This window comes from Dipodomys ordii, unplaced genomic scaffold (genome assembly GCF_000151885.1).
Source record: "Dipodomys ordii isolate 6190 unplaced genomic scaffold, Dord_2.0 Scaffold178, whole genome shotgun sequence".
NCBI classification, from domain to species: Eukaryota; Metazoa; Chordata; class Mammalia; order Rodentia; family Heteromyidae; genus Dipodomys; species Dipodomys ordii.
In genome coordinates this window covers 1,395,750-1,418,888 of record NW_012267394.1, presented here as the reverse complement: position 1 = coordinate 1,418,888, position 23,139 = coordinate 1,395,750, and the positions used below count along the sequence as shown (strand labels likewise).

Here is a 23,139-nt window from a genome sequence, read left to right as displayed (position 1 = left end):
TTTCTTTCTTTCTTTCTTTCTTTCTTTCTTTCTTTCTTTCTTTCTTTCTTTCTTTCTTTCTTTCTTTCTTTCTTTCTTTCTTTCTTTCTTTCTTTTGTTCAGTTGTAGGACTTGAACTCTGGGACTGGGCACTGTCCCTGAGCTCTTCAACTCAAGGCGAGCACTCTACCACTTGAGCTACAGTGCCACTTCTGGTTTGCTGGTGGTTAATTGGAAATAAGATTCTTATGGACTTACCTGCCCAGGCTGGCTTTGAACCATGATCCTCAGATCTCAGCCTCTGGAGTAGCTAGGATTACAGGTGTGAGCCACTGGCGCTTGGCAGTGAGACTCTCATCTCCAATTAACGACTAGATAACTATACTGTAGCCTGGATACAGTAGTATTTTTTTTTACTAAATTTTCCCTGTTGAGTTTATTAGTGCATGCCAGATACTATATCTTCCTCAGAGTTTAATGCAAAAAGTGGCTTAAAAAACAAGCCAGTTTTGCAATATGTGAGTGGTATTTTTTGAGGCCAGAATAACTTTGATAGATTTCAGAACTAAGAGATATTTTTAAATCTTTGACACTTAAAACAGTATGCCACTATAGTGATGCATATTAAGTATCTATGCTTTTATAAAATAGATTTTTAAAAAATAAATGTTTCATTGATGTTTGGACTGATCTGTAACTTAAATACATCAGTGCAGTTTTGTAAGCTGTATAGCCATCATCAGTATACATGCTGCAGTAAATTCAAGACATTGCTTGCCAAGCGACTTATTACTTATTGAAATTGAGAACTTTTGGATGTGTAGAACATTTTTATATTCATGGATACAGAACTGAGGAATCATTTATTTTCATCAAATTTATGAACAATAAGTGGATGGATAAGGTTCATAGGAATCTTTGAACACAAGCATGAATCCCTGCAAAGTAGAACATTATAGCACTACATATTTGCACTCTATTTCATGGCAATGAATTTGGCAACATTTGGTCCAGATTATCCTTGGAGAGAGTTGTTTTTTGTTTTGTATTACCAGGGAAAAAAAAAAGCTTAGATTTTTGGCTATACTGAGTCCTTCCTAAGAGACTTAGTTTGTATAGGTACAAAAAGCATTCACAAATGTTTTCTGTTTTTCAGGCCCCAGTATTATAAAATAATTGAGGAGTGTGTTTCACAGATTGTACTGCACTGCAGTGGTATGGACCCAGACTTCAAGTATAGGCAAAGATTAGACGTTGATTTCACTCATCTGATAGGTATGGAAGGAATGCTATCCTTATGGTCAGTTGTGTTTTATACCCTCTATATAGTAGGTACTTTCTTAAAAGGTACACCTCTCAGTAAATTTCTGTTGCTTACTTGTACATCATTGTATTTATTTGTACTCAATTGCTATTAATTTTTATCAGTGGTTTATTGTTAAAAACATGTGAACCCACTTTTTGTTCATCATTGCACTTCAACATTTACACGCATCTATAATTATATACTGAACCTGATCATGTTATACAACCTCTCATCAACCACTAAATCAGTGGGAAAAAATACAGTGCCAAACCAAAATGCTATTAATTTTTATTAATGAGCCTGAGAGTTCTGTGATCAGACATATTAGCCTGCTTGATAATCTTCAACACTACTGAGGTTAATTTAAACTCAGATCCATACAAAATTTTAATATTATAGATGAGTGTTACCCTTTCAATATCCTTATGCTGAAATTGTTTAATTCATTTTTTTATATGTTTTTATTGTAAAAATACTGTACAGAGTGGTTACAGTTACATGAGCTAGGTAATGAGTACATTTCCTATCAAGCATTGTTACCTCCTTTGTTTTTCCCCTCCTACCTCTACAACAACAACACCCCCCCCATACCGCCTAAATTGTAAAGTTTGTTTTTCAACATAGTGTCTTGTGCATCTCATTGTTACAATGGGTCAGCCTGGCACCTATGAGATTTTTGTAGTGTTATTGTATGTACAGTAGGATCTCATTGGTAGTATAGCTATATTATTACTTCTCAAGATTGAAAAAAAAGAAATATAGTCTTATTTCAGCAAATTAGAAGAGTTGTAGATCAGAATTTAAGGTGATCTTATTCTTTCACTATGATTGCTGAGGAAATGTCCTTATATCATCATTAGTAGTTATCTAGAATAATGTTCAGTAGGTTGAAAAACTTAAGTAGGATTGGGAAATATGTGGTGCTACATGGCTTTGTATAGTAAAGTGGTTTTATTTATAGCTAATCAAAATAATCATTACTAAGGTTCAAACATTCACAAACGTCTTTAAAGAAGGAAAGGAACAGATATTGGATGCCAATTACATATTATTTTTCATTGCATTGCACAGGGTAGGCTTGCCATAATATTCAATACTTTATGTTTTTTTTGTATATCTCTGTTGATATTCATCAATGGAGTGTCATGTATGTAATATGATCTGTGCAAACCTTCAAAGTACAGCCCTTAATGTTTGCATAATACTCCACTTCATCGACTACCATCTACCTTAGGTAGTCCTTCATTATTACACATCTTAATTGTTTTCAGGTTTTGACAATTATAAATGAACCTTCTGTAAACATTTTTGTACATGAATGTTTGACTTTCATTATTTTCTTAGGGTTGACTGCTAGAAAGTTGAATATAAATTTTCAAAGGCCAAATTCTTTTCAGTCAGCTTATCCCACTTTACATCATCAGCAAAACTTCATATTTTTCAGTGAGAATGACTAACTGAATAGTTTTATTTTATATTTTGTAGAGGGAGTGATATGGGATTTTTCCCACATTACATACATTGGCTATGATTAAATAGAGATGTTAGTTGACACAAACTTTACTGTTGAATTTTGCTAGCTCTATTGAAGTTCAGCAGACATTTGCTTTGTGTGCTGTGTGCAAGGTACTTATGATTGTATGCTGCTAATCAAATGCATTGAGGAGGAGAGATAAAGTGATCAAATGAAACAGCCTAGCTAGCATTAAAATATATACCTTCTGTATAGAATTGTACTGGCAGCCATCTTTGGTAGAGATTTCATGCCATAATTTCTAATTGCACAGATTCCTGTGTGAACAAGGCAAAAGTTGAAGAAAGTGAACAAAAAGCAGCAGAATTTTCAAAAAAGGTAAGAAATAGTTCAATCAAACATTTAATCACAGTGTGTATTGTACTTGTTTCTTTATATGAAACCTTATAAATTGTTTTAGTTAGGTAGTACTTTGCTTTTCTGGATTCAACCATAACCATAGAATATTTATGTTCTAATGATAGAATACTATTACTGTTCTCTCTTCATTTCCTTTAATCTCATGTAAGAAGACAACTAGCCTCCATATTATATTAACAATGACACATCAAAGAAAACTAGGTTGCTGAAAGGACATAGTTACAAACAACTAAAACCAAAATGAAAAGAATTACCCAACTTTGGGGGTGAAGGTATGGCTTACTTGGTAGAATGCCAGCTAATGAGCAAAGAATCAGATGCTGAGTTGGAGTCCTGGTGTTTCAAAAACAACAAAAAAAAAGAAAGAAAAAGAAAAAAGTAAGAGAAGAAAAGAAATACCCAAGACAAACCCCCACATTGCTTTCCTGTAGCTTTTACTTGTATTAGAGGTCTGCAAGTTATTTACCAAAATTTTGGAGCTGTGGTCGTCAATAGGATATTGAATGGTTCTTCCTGATGCTTTGCTCCCTCTAGTTTAGACTCAATTGTTTGTAGTCACTACTTCTTTATATATAAGATACAGAGGGTTTACAGTTAAATGAGTAAGGTAATGAATACATTTCCTATTGAGCATTGTTACCTTCTCCTTTGTTTTTTCCCTACCATTCCTTCCCTCCCCACCTCCCCAACACCTCCCCCCCCAAAGTTGTAAAGTTCCTTTTCAATATAGTGTCTTGTACATCTCATTGTTACAACAGGTCAACCTGTATCCTTATTTCAGCATTTTATTTCCCTCCCCTTCCCCAAATTAGACAAATGTATATACAAGATGCAGGTTACTGAAATCAAATACAGTGAAAATAGAGTTTATACCATGGTGGAAGAACATACAAGAGAAACAAAAAAAATCTCACAGTACATTAAAAACAACAGTGACAAAGATAAAACCTCTTTTGTCCCTGTCTTTGGGGTTCATTTCTCTTGCATCATCTAATATATGGTCATAGCTTTTGACCTTTTCTGCTTGTTTCCTTAGATTATCCTAGATATTATACTAGTTATTGCAAATAAGGGATACCATGGGACCTATGTTTCTTTGGGCTCGCTTACTTCACTTAATATAAGATTCTGAAGCATACTCTAAAAGTTCTCCCATTTTCAGTCTTCTGACAGCATGATAATGTGCTTACATATTGCTTTCTTTTCAAAGTTATGACTCACCTTGGAGATTAGATAATCACTTTTGCTATCACTCTGGAAATTATAGACTTACTTTAGGGCATCTGGAGAAAATGTCTTTGCTCTTTTAGTTACCAGAATGGTTTTAAGAGCTTGAGCTTTGTGTATAATGTTTGTGTAAAGCTATCACTTTTACTGGCAAAGGAAAATGAATACTTTTTGATTAATAGACATTTATATTTTGAATGTTTGCTTTAAATACAACTCTTAGAATTTCTTCTGCAAATCTTAGTATCTCCTTAATTTTTGACTATTCCTTGGGTACATACGAGAAGATTAGAGCATGATTAAATCTGGTAATGTTATCGGTATACATATAATATGGGGAAGGAGTCATGATTTTATGGAAAAAATGTCAGTTTTTAATGCTTCAGTTACACCCCCTACATTTATAATGGAAATGTATTGAGGTAATATACTCAATACTTACATGTATTCCTATAGTTCTCTCATTTTAAGAGAAAGTGTAAAGTAGTTTTTACAAAAGTGTCAGTGAAATTAGTAGAAATTCTTTTAAGAAAGGAGGTATAGGGATGAGAAGAGTGAAGGAGAAGGTGAGTTTGATGCAGTGACTGCTATCTATCCATCAACCATCATTCATCCATCCATCCAAAAACCTCCCTCACTCTATCCCTCCCTCCTTACCTCTCTCCCTTCCTACCTACCTGCATATCAATGAAAACCTTATTGATACCCCCACAATTCATATACACTAAATATTTTTTAAAAATTTCTGGCAGGTGTTAGCATTTGAACTAAACTTCAAGTAAGCTATTTTTTTCTTTTTGGAGTTTAGTTTCTTCATCATCAAAAAGTGAATTCATGACAAAAACTCTTTTAGATGACATATTTCAGGATTTTGTGATTCCTATTCTGTATATTGACAGGTAACTTTAAGTTAAAAACAGAAATGTCATTTGCCTCTTTTAAATGTATCATTTATAGGGAAAAATTATATGCAGTGTGTTTGTGTTGATGCCATCCTTGAATACCACACAGGAGAAGTGAACTTTGAATGGTGGTATTTCACTATAAATTCAGATAACATGGGTAGTCATGAATTTGCAGATGTTCATAATATAGGATCTCTCTCTCTCTTAGATCATTTTAAAATTAAAAGATATTCAAGATGATTTGGACCAGTCTTTATGGAATATTGAGACATTGTCCAGGGATTCAAGTAGAGATGAGTAAAAGCCTTACTAATTTGTATTTCAAATTTGACTAAATAGTATCATCATCCAGTTTTCCTGGCTGCTTATAGATGAGAATAGCATTCTGAAATTTCCAAAGGTTAAATGAGGATGACTATTAACACTTTAAATAGTTTTTCATTGTTTGACAAAAGTATAAAGATCGATGCCAACAATAATTTATGTTTTGGGAACAGTAACAACATTGTTGGAATAATATGCAGATCTCTTCAATGACTTGAGATGACATTGACAATAAAAGACAAATAAAATGTTCTCTATCTGGACCTATACAGTATTCACTGTAATTGTGCTGGCCACTTTGTGCCTGCTTAGAGCTTGTACGAAGGTAAGAGGTAGGAGAAGTTATAGGAAATGTATATTCACTGTTTACATAGGATCTGGTTTCATACATTGTATTTTCACCTCTCATTTTCCATCTTTTTAAAAAGTCTTTCTCTTTTTCAAAAACTTATTATTAAGTAGTTGTACATAGGTGTTATGCAAGTCAGGTTGTGAGTATAATGTTTCTTGCTCAATATTACCCCTTCCCCCATTCTCCCCGTATTTTTCCCTCCACCATCTTTAAACAAATCCTCAAAGGAACAACTGCCCCATTAATAAGTGGGATAAAGACTAAAAGAGAGACTTCTCTGAAGAGGAAATGAGAATGCCCAATAGACACATGAAGAAATGCCCAACTTCTCTGTCCGTAAAAGAAATACAAATCAAAACAACATTGAGATTCCACCTCACTCCAGTTAGAATGGCTATTATGAAGAAAACTAATAACAACAGACGCTGGAGGGGATGTGGCCAAAAGTGAACCCTACTACACTGTTGGTGGGAGTGTAAACTTGTTCAACCACTTTGGAAAGCAGTATGGAGGTTCCTCAAAAGACTCCACATAGAACTCCCCTATGACCCAGCAATTCCAACTGTGGGCATTTACCCAAACAATGACAAACAAGGTCATACCAAAGCTATCAGCACAACCATGTTTGTTGCAGCGTTATTTACTATAGCTAAGATAAGGAACCAACCCAGATCCCCCTCAGTACATGAATGGATCAAGATAATAACATATATGTATATAAATATAGCCCCCACTCCACCCCCACACACAGTGGAACTCTATGCTTCCATCAGTAAGAATGACACTGTCCCATTTGTTAGGAAATGGATTGACTTGGAAAAAAATCACATTAAGTGAAGTAAGCTGGACCAAAAGAAATATAGGTCCCATGGTTTCCCTCATTTGCAATAATTAGTATACATGTAGGATAATTTCATCAGATGAACAGAGAATGTCAAAATATATATACATATGACCATATAAGATGATGCTAAGTGAAATGAACCCCAAGATATGGATACAAGCGGTCTTTCTTTGCTGTTGTTTTTAATGTACTATGTAATTTTTTTGTATGTTCTTCTCCCTATGGTATATCGCTGTTGTCACTGTACTTGATTTTGGTACCAGCATCTTGTATATACATTTGCCTAACTTGGGGAGAGGAAGAGGAATAAAAAAACTTTGAAACAAGGACACAGGATGACCCATTGCAACAGTGGTACAAGAAAGCATATTGAAAATGAACTTTACAACTTGATGGGGTGGGTGGGGGTAGTTTGGGAGGTGAAGGAGGGAAAGGATTGTGGGAGAACAACCAAAGAAGGGGTAACAGTGCTCCACAAGAAATGTATTCATTGCCTTACTCATGTAACTGTAACCCCTCTGTACAGCATCTTTACAATTAAATAAAATTAATAAAATTAATAAAAATTAATAAAAATCACTTTGAAAGAAAATTTTCATTCATCCGCACAGAACATTCCATATATCATTCTACTGTCATATTTTGTGGAACACTGCTTTTTTGATGCTAGGCAATTAAGATTTTCATAGAAACATTCTAGTTCCTGTTAATATAACTCATTTGTGCCTTCTGAAAGTTCAGTCTCTTCAAGATTAAATATAATTAGGGAGTTGAAACTTCTTAGTGGTATATATTTGGATTTCATGTTCTAGTATATTAAATGTAAAAAAGTATGGGTTAAAGGATTTGTACATACTCTATAATCATATTTTAAATACTAAAGCTGGAAAAGTACTCATAATACTTCAATAGACATTTCTTAGTCTAAATATTTAAAAAATATTTTTAAAAAAGTCAAATGGGTTTGCTTATCATGGATGGATGGAGGCATATTCTCTCTTAAGTATCACTTACCAAAGTGGATACTTAAAATTCTTAATAGTTCTAATTTTCAGAGTGATTTTTGGACCAGGCTAAGCATTCCACTTGTTTAGTACATATTGTTTGAAGCTTTCTCAAAAGTATATTCTTAGCTGTATGTTTATCATGTTGATCATTGCAGTTCGATGAAGAATTCACCGCTCGACAGGAAGCTCAAGCTGAGCTTCAAAAAAAAGAAGAAAAAATCAAAGAGCTAGAAACAGAAATCCAGCAACTTCGAACCCAGGTAATGAAACTAGATATAGACTTTATCATGTCATAGTAAATTGGATGGTAGAACATTATCTTTTTAGATAGAAAGAAAATTGTGACTGGAAATAGGCTATTTTTAACTGTTTCTCATTTACTTGAAATAATTATAAATTTGATCTTCCTGGACAATATATTGTTGTAATGTTTAGAAAAAAAATAAAGCATCAATTTCTCAAACTGTCCTGAATTTTTTTAACAGAATATATGTAACAAGCAAAATGTTTTTGAGATACAGTTTTCATTGTAATATGAAAAATTGGGTGTATAGTATTTCATTTCCAAAAGAAGATGGAAATGCTCATTAATTTTAATTATCCCAAAACCTTTTTCAGATCCCTTTTTAATCTAAACTACTGCCATTTGAAAACCTATGCACTTTATATTTCCCTTGGATGATAAGCTCCTGTATGCATTTGTAATCTTATTTATGATGTCTAAACTTCAGAATAGATTGAGTACCCTCCTCAATATACTGTATGTTTTAAATGAATATTAAGAAATGAGAGTATGTTTACATAGTGAATGCTCCTTTGGAGTGGTTGATTTACTATGTCTTATCCCATCAATATATTGAAAAATTCCTTACTGGTATGTTTTCCTGCCTGTGTCCTGCTTTATTAATGTACAATATTTTATCATTTCCTTATATCATGTGATTTCCCCTTTTAAATGAGAATTCAGTATCTCTTTAGTTTGGCATCCCCTCTTTTCTGTTCTCTGCTCTTCTTTTTTTTTTTCCTCCTCTATGTATATCTTGGCACAGACATCCCATTTGGTGTTGTATTGTGAAATATCACTTTTTAGTAAATGTCAAGTCTTGTGAATCTGTCTTCCATTTCTAGCTATCCCCGTAGGAATGTTCTGCTTCATGTTGAAATCAAGCTATATTTATTTTCTTCCCTCCCTCCTTCCTCACATCAAAGCTTGGTCTCCGTTTTTTATTTTGTTGTTTTTCCTTTATAACAGCAATGTTGGTATGTTCTTTACCTTTCTCTGTCTTTCTAGACAAACTAAATTTATCTCTGTTTAATGTAAATTGATTATCTGACTTGTCCCCCTCTTGGTTCAAAATCTCATCCCTTAAACTCATACCCATTACACTTTGCCTGCACTGTTACAAAAGATACTTTTCTTCCTGTCTCTTCCTCTTCAAATTCATCCTTTATGGGAGAGGAGATTAATCTTTGTAAAAACAGTATTATTACTCCAATAGTTGTTACTTGTGGTATTAAAATCTCCTTGCCAGGAATTTTAAGGTATTCTGGCATGGCCTTATCTGCGCTTTGTAGCATGGTTCCTGATTATACCTCTAACTACAATCTCTCCTGCACCTGAGTTACATTTTCTTGTTCGTCTATAAATTTCTGCTTATATACTTTTCCTTCTATTGATATTTCCTATACGTTAGAGTTTTTTTTACTAAACTCCATATTTTGAACACCTGAAATTCTTTCTTGGAGATTTATAATAGTAACTTTAAAGAGTTTCAGATAGCCTACATTGAAAAAGCTGTTCACTGATCAGCTGGTGTCTCATGCCTATAATCTGAGCTACTCAGGACACTGACATAATCTGAGATCTGAAGATTGAGGTGTAAAGCAAGCCTGGGCTGAAAAATCCTGAGAACTCATCTCCTCCTAAGCATCATAAAGCTGGAAAGAGAGCTGTCGCTCAGTTGGTAGTATGCTAGCCTTGAGCAAAAATGCCAAGGGAGAACACAAGGCCCCAAGTCCAAGCCCCATTGCTGGCACACATGCATAAATGATACTCTTTTTCATATAACTTTCTGGTTCCTTTGATGACAAAACAGTTTATATCCAAATGTATTAATATCTGATGGAAACAGACTTTTCATAGACCTGAGAACATTGAGCGTTGTTGGCTTATTTTATTCCATGTTAGAAAGACTAACTATTGCTCATCTATGCATGTTAAACATCCCCTTTGAAATTGAAGCTCCAGCCTACCACTAAAGTCCTATTTTTATTGTTGTTGTTGGTCATGGGGCGTGAACTCTGGGCCTGGGCGCAGTCCCTTAGCTGTTCAGCTCAAGGCTAGTGCTCTACCACTTGAACCACAGTGCCACTTTCGATTTTCTCATGGTTTATTGGAGATAAGAGTCTCATGGACTTTCCTGCAGGGACTGGCTTTGAACTACAATTCTCACATCTCAGCCTCCTGAGTAGCTAGGATTACAGGCGTGAGCCACCAGTGCCTGGCAAGTCCTATTTTAAATTCTAACATTTTATACTTTTATAATCTTCATAGGAAATATTTAATAAAGCTAATATTTGGCCAATGTTTATAAATTTACCATTTTATAATTTTAATTTACTATCTATTAATAAAAATATGGGAGAAAATTTGCCTTTCAAACTACTCAGAAAAACCCATTTGAATGCAGAACCTATAAAATAAATTGCTAATTTCCTAAACTTTCATCCATTTTTAATTTCTTTAATCTCAGTCAAGTCTGTGAAAGTCAGACATAATTTTGCACATTAACCACAAAGTTAAAAGAATTTTTCATGTTTTCATCCTGTCTTATATTTCCTGATCTCAGAATATAATATCCTTCTAGGAGAGGATTTTCATTTAAGGATTAGAAAGACTTTACCTCTATATTTGGTGTATGTACACACATGCATATTCACATTTATGACTACAGTGAATATTATGGGCAACATTTCCATAATCAAATATACTTATGAATGAAAAAAATCTTAATATTTTTGTTAATAGGAATGTCATTTAAATTATTTCCAATATATGCTTTAACTTATTTATTTTGCAGAGATATTTGTGAGTTAGCTCTATTCAATATTTCAAGCTAAAACTTCATTTTAGTAAAGACTAAAGGACTTCATCACAAATAAAAATAACATACCAAGAAATTTCTTTTGTTTTAAAGCTTTCTAATGTCATATTGTGGTTACTAAAGAAGTCTTTGTATTTATTGTTTCCAAATTAGCATGTGATTAGTAACTCTTAGAAAATTGGTGTAGATTTTATTCATCAAAAGTAATATTATATGCAGTAAAATGTTTTCCACTGATATTAGAGAATCAACTTAGTTTTTCCACAACAGTAGAAGTAATATTTTCTGCTCAAAATTTATTTTTTGACAAATGATAACTTTTCATAAATTAGTATACAGTGAATATTATGCTGTACTGGGAATAGCAGAATTGCTCTGCAGAGAAGTACATTCAAATTTTAATCACTTTTCTGACTGTGCAACTTTGATTTTTCATTAAGATTTTTGTACTTACTCTTTTCTCATCTATCAGCACTGAGGTGAAGGTGAGCTCAAAGTGCCCCATCTGCATTACAAGGTTTATATAAAGGATAAAAAGATATAATAGATGTAAAAATGTTGATAAGGCACATAATTACTATTTAGATGGATTCTACTTAGTATTAATCATTGGTATTAGAAGACAGCTAGGTCAGTGGTGCTGTGAAACACTCCTGTGTAAAGGTAATTGGCCCCCACAGGAATTGAATCCATGAACTTGTTTTAGATATTATTTACTTAATCAAAATAGTCCAACAGGAACAAGCTGTATATACTTCTTTGAACGTATTCATAATGAAGGTTATTTTTTCATTGTTTTAGAGGAATATTTTGCAAAATTTTAGCGTTAACTTCTCTAGCATTTAGGTCTTGCTGTAATTACTGTCTAGTTTATAACATTTAGGAAATTTTCTGTATAAAGTCCCTTCCATAATCTTTTAAAGCACATAATATTAAACATGAAATAAGACAGATATGTTAAAGCACAAATGTCTACCTATGTATATTCTTTCTGCTGCATTTTCTTACAGACATATAATCTTGGATCATTTCTTTTTCAGGTATTCTCTGGTTCATCTGGTACTACAGGGCCTCCCCCAGCTCCTCCCATGTCTGGTGCTGGGCCATGTTCACCACCACCTCCACCTCCACTTCTACCTGGAGCAGGTCCTCCCTCCCCACCTGGAATGCTTGGTAGTCCACCACCACCACCACCACCTTTGTTTGGGGGACCTCCTCCACCACCACCTCCCCCTGGAGGAGTGTCTGTGAGTCTACCATATGGAATGAAACAGAAAAAAATCTATAAGCCTGAAGTGTCCATGAAGAGAATCAATTGGTTAAAGGTAATAATAAAACTTAATAATATTTTGCCTTTTTCTGGTCATGGTTGACCATTAAGGTATGACAAGTGCTTTGCTATGTGTAAATTCTCCAGAATGTTTGAGATGGTGTTTGCTAACTATATTGCTTTCCTTTGTGAGGAAAACAATCATGTTATCTGATACCCAGATAACATGAGCTAACCCTGCCTCCAAAATTATGAGGAAGGCAAAAGGAAATTAAAGGATATCGATATAGAGACTAATACAGGAAATACACCAGCAAGTGAATAATGGTTTGAATTGTTTGAATTCTTTTAACATTGTTAATGTTCAGTACTATAGCTTGTATGTGGTGTTGTGGGGGATTGGTTTCTTAGGCTTGAACTCAGGTCCTGGGATCTGTCCATGATTTTTTGTAGTCAAGACTATCGCTCTGCCATTTGAGTCATAGCTCCTCTTCCAGCTTTTGTGGTAGTTAATTGAAGATAACTGCTATCTTCAGTTCTTAGTCTCCTGAGTAGCTAGGATAACAGGTCTGACCCACTGGTACCTGGCTAGTAGTATAATATATGCAGATATATACATATATACAGCTACACATATATGTATATATCTACATATTACAGCTACACATATATATGATATATAAGAAGATTATAATATAACCATTTTTGTTACTGAACCTTGTTATCTTAGTGAATTTTGCTAATAGCAAAATTCTGTTTTTAACTTTAAGCTTTCAGATAGAATAGGTAACAATATGGAATATTCATATAACTTATTTTTCAATGGATATGATGTATGAAAGTACTTTGCAATGAATTTTTTGCTTTGTTACTATTATCAAACAATATGCTTCCTTTTTAATAACTACAGAGATTTTCAAAGTCCTCTTTCATCATTGGGAATTTCTCTTCTAATGGAAAAACATTTACATATGTCCAAGAACATACCTAAAGTGATTCCTCACATATACATGGTCTCAGATTGTGGTTGTTTTTAATTAAGAACGAGCCACCAAATATTTAATTAAGAATGAGTCACCAAATATATGATCCATAATCTGTGGTTTTACTTATCTATGTAAGTGTGATGAGACATTCCATTATTTAGCACATGTTGTCATGATATTTACAGTTCATAAAAGCATTGTGTTGCCATGAATATAAACAGTTCTCTGAACAAGATGTTTTAGATTTAAATCCTAGCTCTGCCATTTATTAGTTTGGGAAGCTTCCTTTTTTTTAAAGTTTTGTAGTAATAATAGGTTCTATATTAAAGGTTTATTGTTAGGCTTGGGTAAGTTAATGTGTCCAACTCATTTACAACAATACCTTGGCACATAGTATGAAATATTATGTTTATTGCCTTGAATTTTATCAAGGAATATAGGAAATTAACTTTTCTGAGTCTCTGCTTTCCAGTTTAAAAAATCAGCAATAAACAAGAATAATGTATGTGAGTTGAAGGGGATTTACTAAATTATTTTCAAGGTTCCTTTCCAGAGAGTTATATTTTAAATATAATTTTATAAATGGCCTATTGCTTTAGTTTAACTTTCCACATACAAGTAGAATTCTGACAGTTTTTTAGTGAGTATTTATTTGTTTTAAGAGAAATCTGGCAATTGTTTTAGTAGATAGATGAAATGATTTACATTTAACTCTACTGAACATGAATTCTTTGAAAAGTAGTAATAATTTAGAAAGTAATCTTGATTATTTGTGTTTCAGATTGAGCCTAAAGACTTATCTGAAAACTGTGTCTGGCTAAAAGTAAAAGAAGAGAAATTTGAGAATCCAGATCTTTTTGCAAAATTGGCCTTGAATTTTGCCACCAACATAAAAGGTACATTTTACTTTTTTCAAAATATAGGTTTTCTGTTCTGATGTATTGGAATTTAATGCTCTGTTAAACATATATTTCTAATACTGTGTGTATGTGTAATTTCCTCAATTGTATAGAGTCAAAGATAGATTAACATTAATTATGATTTATCCAGGAACTAAAGGAAATTTTCTTGTTAATTTTTTTATTTTATTGTTAAGATGTTGTATGGAGGGGTTACAATTACATGAGTAAGGCAATGAGTATATTACTTGTAGAACATTGTTACCCCTTCCCTTCCTTGTTGTTGTCCCTTCCCTCCCTCAGCTCCCACACTCCTATCCCCCACCCCTCTTCCCACCCGAAGTTGTAAAGTTCATTTCCAATATACTGTCTAGTAGGTATCTTCGTTGCAATGGGTCATCCTGTGTCCTTATTCCAGATGCCCCTAAGTAGATAAATGGATCAAGAAAATGTGGTACATATATACAATGGAATTCTATGCTCCCATCAGAAAGAACAACACCATCCAATTTGTTAGGAAATGGAAAGACTTAGAAAAAACCATATTAAGTAAGGTTACCCTGTCCCAAAGAAATTTAGGTCACATGGTTCCCCTTATTTGTAATAACTAGCATCCATATAGGATAATCTTATCAGATGAGCTGAAAAGCTCAAAAACCATGTACAAATGACCATATAAGTTGATGCTGAGTGAAATGAATCCCAAGGGGTCTGTCTTTATTGTTACTGTTTTAAATGTACCATGTGCTTTTATTATTTTTATTGTTGTTGTTGTTTGTGATGAAGAAAAATAATTTTCCCTTAAATGCGACCTAAAAAGTCTAACAGAGAAAAACAGTAGTGATTTTCCACATTATTTTCTAGAAATAGACTGCTTCTAGATAATTACAGCGTTTATTTCTTATTCCTTGCTGTCTTCATTAAAAACACTTTGAGTTGTTTTTATGTACCACACACAATTCAGTGTTATGGACCTATCTTATTTCATTTGCCCCCCCCTCCATTAGTTAAATTTAGATTAATTTCAGTGTTTTACTACTTCAAAATCTGCTGTGGGAAACATGTTGCTATATATGCCTTTGTGTACAAATGTGAGACTTATCTGTGGATGAATTCTAGAAGCAAAGCTGTTGGAACACTAACATGATGCCATAAGTACAAAATTTACACTTGACCTCATGTGGCAGGTTGTAGTCAAAACATACGTGCACCAAAACATTTGGTAGAATTGTCTTCAGGCCATATATATATAAGATACACATATACACATACACACATATACATAGAAATATATAAATGTGCGCTTGAACAGCTTTTTTTCTATTCATAGCCAAGTTTTATCTTCTTTTACTATGCATTTTCTCCAATTCTTCCTACATTTTTTATTGAACAGCTGTTCTTTTACTAATTGATTTTTTTCTTGTATTGAGTCCTATATGAAACATACATTTCATAAAATTTTGCAGTCAGCTGGGACCTTTACAAATGATTAAACACACATTATATTACACTTGGAAAAACAAACTGATGCTAGAGATAGAGGGGAAACTATCAAAAGCATTATAGCAGACTTGCTCAAGTTACTGTGTGATTTAAAAGCTAGATGCAGTGGAGTCCTCCATACTGCCATTCCAGCAGTGTTACTTGTAAGTGATTGAATGTTTTCATCCATAAAGTGAGTGGAACAATGTCTGCCTAGTAGTTCTGTGAGAGTTAAATAAGGTTATACCAACACAGTGCTTGGTATTTAGCAGGCAATTAATAAACATTAATTTGCATTTCTCCTTCATTTATCTCATGTTGTGTGTATGTTTATTAAGTAATTGACAATTAATACAGCTATTAGTTCAGCAAGAGGATTTCCTGCTCTTCTGTGTAGCTCATCAGTTACAATAGAAGCAACTCTTCTTGCAGCTGCAAAAGCCTAATCAAATCGAAGTAAAATCAAACAAAACTCACTTACAGGCACTCGTGTTCTCACTGCTGTGAATGCTGTATTGCTATTACTGTTTACTTCTCTAAATTTTCTATGTGATATTGCACTTCGTCTCCTAATTTTGAATGCTTAAGTGCATATCAGGCTAGGGGCATCTTTTAGCACCACTCTGAAGGTATATTTAAGAGTTCGGTTAGGTATTATACAATATCCTACACATATTGAACATGGTCAAATCACATTTTAATGACACAAAACTGTCATTTAAAAATATCACTCAATAACTATCCTGTGATCTTCCTGCAGTAGCTGACGTTCCCTGCCACTTCTCTTGGGTTTGATTCAACCTTTGGCCAATAGCTGGCAGTCTGAGTAAGAGATCATCTGGAGGCTGTGGCTCCAGCAAACTTGGACCTCTGCCCTGGCTTCCCTACCATAAGGCTTCACTTCCCAATCTGCTGCTCATTGCAACTCATTGAGCTGCCTTTTGGAATGAGGAACACATCCTTTGTTTCTAAGACTTTTTTCCAAAGCATTTAGACTCAGTCTTCCTTAACTTTAGAAATATTCCCTCTACTACCAGGGTGTTGGAGAGTTCATTTCTGTATTTTCCCTAGATGTAAAATATTACCAGTCTGTGTTTTCAAGACAATGTTTAAAAATTTAAAGTAGCTTAGAATTATGAAATAGAAAGCTTTAAAAATATTCCAGTGCTAATATTTATAATGTTTAAGTGTGTAAATATTTAATATTTGAAAGTGCCATAAAATTATACTTTCTATTTGAATTAGTTATTCTTAGAAGGTTTATTTTCATTTTGTGCCAGAGCTAGGGCTTGAACTCAGGCCCTGGGCACCATCCTTGAGCTTCTTTTGCTAAAGACTGGTGCTCTACCACCTGGGCCACAGTACTACTTCTGGCTTTTTCTGTGTATGTGATACTGAAGAATCAAATCCAGGGCTTCATGCATGCTAGGCAAATACTCTACTACTAAGCCACATTCCCAGCCATATTAAAGTTTTAGAGGAAATACTTTGAGAAAAGATTATTTTTGTGTTTGGGGAGGACAAGTCTTTCATTTAGCCAATAGTTGAGTACCTACTATGTGCAAATGTGAGTGAAAGAAATGAATAACTTCTGAGCACCACAGAGAACCACACAGTGAGGGATGTAGGAAGTGGACACTGACTGTATTTAGTGGAGTTGGAGTGAATTTTAGAAGTAGTTAATATTGAGCAGGGAAGATTGAGATCTCATCGCAGAAGTATATAATTTGAGCTAAGCCTGAACATTTAAGTAGAATTTCAATCAGGAAAGAGGCAATTCATCTCAGGGAATGCTGTTTGCAAAGTTTTTTAAAAAAGTTGTAGACAAATTTAATTTAGCAGAACTTATTTGAGTAAATACTGATTTTACGATACAATCATGTATTGTACAGCACTCAGAATCAGAAGAGGGCCTAAGAATTCCACCCAACAGTATGATCGATGATCAGCATTTGCAGTCTAATTATGGAAACAAAGGAGAGAAATCTGCTGCCTAACTGTACTTAAGCATATGCCTTAGTTTGATATGATGTGTTCACTTGGCTACCTATGATTTGCTGAAGGTTGGATGTTTGTGGTTAGCTGCATCTTAGCCATTTATTAAAAATTTACTACTCCTAAATTACTATTTATGTAGGTGTCTGTATAGTCCTGGAGATTAAATCCTGGGCATGTTAAAAAAAAGTATTCTACTTCTGATCCAGGCCTCCAGCTGAGGTTTTGGTTTGTTAAGGTACTCAAGATTTCAGGTACAGCTTTAGGCCTATTACTTATTTAACTGTGGGGAAGGAAAAACACATGGCACTGAAAGCAGGACAATAGCATTTGGTGTTTACACGGGGGAGTAAGAAAACATGAGGTGTTAAGGAGAACTTCACACTAAATCTGTTTTTTTTTAAATTTAATTTAATTTTATTTGTGAACATACTGTACAGAGGGGTTACAATTACATGGGCAGGATAATGCGTACATTTCTTACCAAGCATTGCATCCTCCTCCTTTGTTTACCCTTCACATCCCTTCCTAGCCTCCCCCCTCCCCCCCAATACCAATCCTTCTCCTTCCCCCCCTTCTTCCCCCCCCCTTGCCGGGCCTTTTTAAGCTCGTTTTGGACATGACAACTTGTACTTCTCATTGTTGCAACAGGTCCACCTGTATCCTTAAACAACTGGTTTTTCCCCATCTCCTCCACAAGTTATACTGACATCAAATATAGTGAAAGCAGGGGTTATACTGTGGGGGAGGGACATACAAAGCAACAAAGAGATAATCTTATAAATGCATTAGAAACACATGCATGAAAGGAAAAAACATTAAAATACATATCTAAGGGTTCATTTTCCTGACATCACATTATCTGACCTTTTCCGCTTGACTCATACATATACTAGATATTGCATATAAGGGAAACCATGGGACCTATGTTTCTTTGGGCCTGGCTTACTTCACTTAATATAATTTTTTCCAAGTTTTTCCATTTCCTAACAAATGGGGCAATGTCATTCTTTCTGATGGAGGCATAGAATTCCATTGTGTATATATACCACATTTTCTTGATCCATTCATCTACTGAGGGGCATCTGGGTTGGTTCCATATCTTAGCTATGGTAAATAATGCTGCAATAAACATAGTTGTGCTGGTAGCTTTAGTGTGGTCTTGTTTGTAACCATTTGGGTAAATGCCCAAAAGTGGGATTGCTGGGTCATAGGGGAGTTCTATGTGAAGTCTTTTGAGGAACCTCCATACTGCTTTCCAAAGTGGTTGAACAAGTTTACATTCCCACCAGCAATGAAGTAAGGTTCCCTTCTGTCCACATCCTCTCCAGCATCTGTTGTTGTTAGAGTTCTTGATTTTTGCCATTCTAACTGGGGTGAGGTGATATCTCAATGTTGTTTTGATTTGCATTTCTTTTATGGCTAGGGATGTTGAACATTTCTTCATGTGTTTATTGGCCATCCTTCTTTCTTCTTCAGAGAAGTTTCTCTTTAAGTCTTTCGCCCACTTATTTATTGGGCAGTTGTTTCTTTGAGGATTTGTTGTTGGGGGGTTTAATTGTTTGAGTTCCAAGTATATTTTAGATATGAGACCCTTGTCGGTTGTATGGCTAGTAAAGATCTTCTCCCAATCCGTGGGCTTTCTATTGATCTTGCTAGCTATGTCATTTGCCCTGCAGAAGCTCTGCAACTTTATTTAATCCCATTTGTCCAACCTTTCTTTGATTTGTTGTGTTTCCGGGTCTCTATTCAAAAAATTTCGGCCTGAGCCAAGGAGACCTAGGGTTTCTCCTATTCCATCCTGTAATGTTTTCAGAGTGTCTGCTTTGAGTTCAAGGTCTTTGATCCATTTGGAGTTGATTCTGGTAAAATACCTAGGAATTAACTTAACTAAAGAAGTGAAGGACCTCTATGATGAAAACTTTAAAATCTTAAAAAAGGAAATCAACACAGAACTTAAAAAATGGCAAAACCTCCCATGCTCCTGGATTGGAAAGATTAACATCGTGAAAATGGCAATACTTCCCAAGGCTATCTACAAATTCAATGCAATACCTATCAAAATTCCAACCTCATTCTTCAAGGAAATAGAAGAGGCAATCCAAAAATTCATATGGAACAATAAAAGACCCCGAATAGCAAAACGGTTCTCAATGGAAAGAACACTGCTGGAGGAATATCAATACCAAACTTCAAACTCTACTATAAAGCCATAGTAATCAAAACAGCTTGGTATTGGCATAAGAACAGACCTCAGGACCAATGGAATAGAATTGAAAACCCAGAAATGAACCTACAGACCTATAGCCATCTAATCTTCGATAAGGGAGCTAAAACAATAGAATGGAAGAAAGACAGCCTCTTCAGTAAATGGTGCTGGCAAAATTGGTTAACTACATGTAGAAAACTAAAGCTAGATCCTTATAAATCTGTTTTTTTTAAACGTTTAGTATAAGACCTGGCTCCAGTTCCATAGGCTTGCTTGTACTAAGGGAAAATGGCATAATATAGAGCAAAATGGGGAAAAAGGGTGACTTACTTTTTTGGCCACAGTGGGGAAATAAAAAAAAAGTGGTTTGGCAGTTCATGGTTTTGCACATTCTAGTTAGACACTCTACTACATGAACCATGCCCTCAGGCCATTTTTCTTTAGTGCTCAAGTGGTAGAGCACTCCCTTTAAGCAAAAAGAAGCTCAGGGGCAGTGCCCAGGCCCAGAGAGAGAAGATGCTTTTTTGGTTAATGCAATATATTCAGCTAGAAAGGACTCTAGGTGTATTTAGGATATATATCATATATATAACTGTTGGAATTTGTGTATGTTTTCTCCTTAAAATTTATATTCACTTTGATATTATATGGAGATATATAACCATCAAGGCTACAATGATAATGTCATATCTATTAAAATAACTATAGTAACTATAGGTAATAATGATATTATATAAGAATTAAAGTAATGATAGTTAATATTAACTAAAATCAAAATAATATGTAGCTTATAACTGCTAATTCTAATTAGAATTTCTAGTGTTCTCTAGAGGTTTCAGGAAGAACACAGTGTGTATGTGGAAGTTGTAAGCAGTTTCTTTGGTTTTAATGTTGCTTAGAGGAAATATAAGAAATAAACATGAGGTTAATAAAATTTAGCTTCTTCAATAATAGATTTCTACACTGCAATTTAGTTTTAATAATAACAGAAAATTGAGGTGCTATAAATATTTCAAATGCACATAAATGGCATTTTACAGTGCTTGAGATATTGTGCATAGCTTTAAGATTATGTTTGAGCTGAGTTTGAAAATATACATATATACAAAAGCATTTTTCTTCTAGGATTGTTTCTTAGTTTCAGAATCAGCTGGTTGCCTCTAAAGAAGCCCACCCTTGCTAGATAATTTTGTGAAATAATGCAAAGACCAAGAGTAAAAAAATGAAATACATCCCCATCTTCACAGGAAAGAAATTCTTAGAATTCACTTGAAAACAAGGGGTGTCCTCTCCCCATATATGATGGTGCTAAAGTGAGTGGAGAGAGGTGATACCCTAACCAATAATTTCTCATCCTAATGACACAATATACATGTATCCATATTGTAAGCTTTAACACAGAAGAGAACAAATGAGGAAACTTTAATTATTTCAGATAGTGTAAATAGAAAGTATACTTACAAGCCGGGAGCTGGTGGCTCATGCCTTTCATTCTAGCTACTCAGGATGTTTAGATCTGAGGATCACAATCTGAAGCCAGCCCAAGCAGGAAATCATGAGACTCTTGTCTCCAGTAATCTACTTTATAACATTAGATACCTTGTGTTATTTTATTATTACCCATTTGAGTTTTGAGTTTGTGAGACTGCCTTTCTCCATTTTTACCTTCTAAATATATATAAATCGAGCACAATAATAGCAACAGGTGTTCTTTTGATAACATTTGCAAATAACACAGCTTCTCATTTATATTTATTCTAGCTAATTAGTTTTATATTTACAAAAAGAAATAATTTATATTGAATTCAGTGTATATTTTTAATGTTGTATTGAACTATAGAGTCATGCTTTGTTTCAGCTGAATATTAGACAAGTCTCAGACTGCATTAAAAAAGAGAAGTTTCCTTTCTTAATTTAGAAAAGTTCAACTCTGATAACTTTATATATAAGTAATACCTTTAGATAGTGCTTGATGAGGTGTTGCCAAAGTTGGAGTCTCCTATATGGTTGCTGGGAAGATTCAGTTCTTTTTGGTTGTCAAACTGAGTACTTCTTTTCTCCATTGGTTATTGTAAAAAATAACTGTCTTCATTTCTTTTCTTGTGAATCTCTCAAATGGGCGAGCCCAGAAAATGCTGTGTGGTTCATCAAAGTCTGCATGTTAAGAAGGAATGAAGTAAAAATGCAATAAGTGAGAAAATTAACATATTTTTCTAGCCTAAGATCAAGTCAGTCCTTATGGAAATTGGGGAAGATTACTGAAGAGCATGGAAACCAGGAAGCAAGAATCACCCAAAAGCCATTTGAGAAATTGCCTATTACACAGACATATACAATGTACTTTTTTTTTTTTAGTAATTACAAGTACTATGACAACTTTTACCTTGAAGACTTCAAATGAACCCCACTTGTTATCTCTTCATTCAAGTGCTCAGTGGTAGTGATCATAGCCCTTCTATGGTTAGAATATTTCAGTAATTACTGAAATTATTCATTGTCTTCAGGAAGGCATTGAAACATCTTCTCTACTACACATCTGGAATCATAATCTGTTGCCACCACATCTAGTTTATTTATTTATTTATTGTTGGTCCTGGGGCTAGTATATTAATATTTAGCTTTGGCTGGCCTCTTGATATCTGCCACACAAAGAACATACTGCATCCAGCTTCATTTGGGTAATTTTTTTATTGGTTATGGGGAACACGGGGCCTATACACTGTCCCTGAGTCCTTTTTACTCAAGGCTAGCACACTACCACTTGGAACGACAGTTCCACTTCCAGTTTTTGAATGGTTATTGGAGATATGAGTCTCACAGGTACTTTTCTTCCTAGGCTGGCTTTGAACCACGATTCTCAGATCTTAGCCTCCTGAGTAGTTAGGATTCTAGGCAACTGTCTACAATTTTTAATATTTGTTTTCTCTTTTCTTTCAAGCTTTCAAATTTGGAAACTAAATTGATTTTCAAAATGACCTATGATTAGTTTAATTGATAATATATATCCTTATAGCTTAATCAAAAACATATATATGTTTGGGGAAATGGTAGCATCTTTCTACATACTCAAAGCTATGTAGCCCAGTCTTAGCCTCGAAAAGTTCTGAGATTATAGTTGTATGCCATCATGTCTGTATATTTAACTTTTAAATGGGAGCATTGTTACAGTTAAACAATGAGAAGCTTTTCAGTATGGAGGTTCCTCAAAAGACTTCACATAGAACTCCCCTATGACCCAGCAATCCCACTTTTGGGCATTTACCCAAATGGTTACAAACAAGACCACACTAAAGCTACCAGCACAACTATGTTTATTGCAGCATTATTTACCATAGCTAAGATATGGAACCAACCCA

The 23,139-nt window shown here is 34.3% G+C and overlaps 1 protein-coding gene across 1 annotated transcript in view; it reads left to right on the top strand.

The window, feature by feature from the left end:
- Positions 1-23,139, top strand: part of Diaph2 (diaphanous-related formin 2) — an 805,268-nt gene that overhangs the window by 233,397 nt on the left and 548,732 nt on the right. The window contains exons 13-17 of the mRNA XM_013033825.1: positions 1,136-1,254; positions 3,073-3,137; positions 7,994-8,098; positions 11,983-12,267; positions 13,980-14,094. Coding sequence (XP_012889279.1) covers positions 1,136-1,254; positions 3,073-3,137; positions 7,994-8,098; positions 11,983-12,267; positions 13,980-14,094 — 689 coding nt within the window. The remainder of the gene's footprint in view (positions 1-1,135; positions 1,255-3,072; positions 3,138-7,993; positions 8,099-11,982; positions 12,268-13,979; positions 14,095-23,139) is intronic.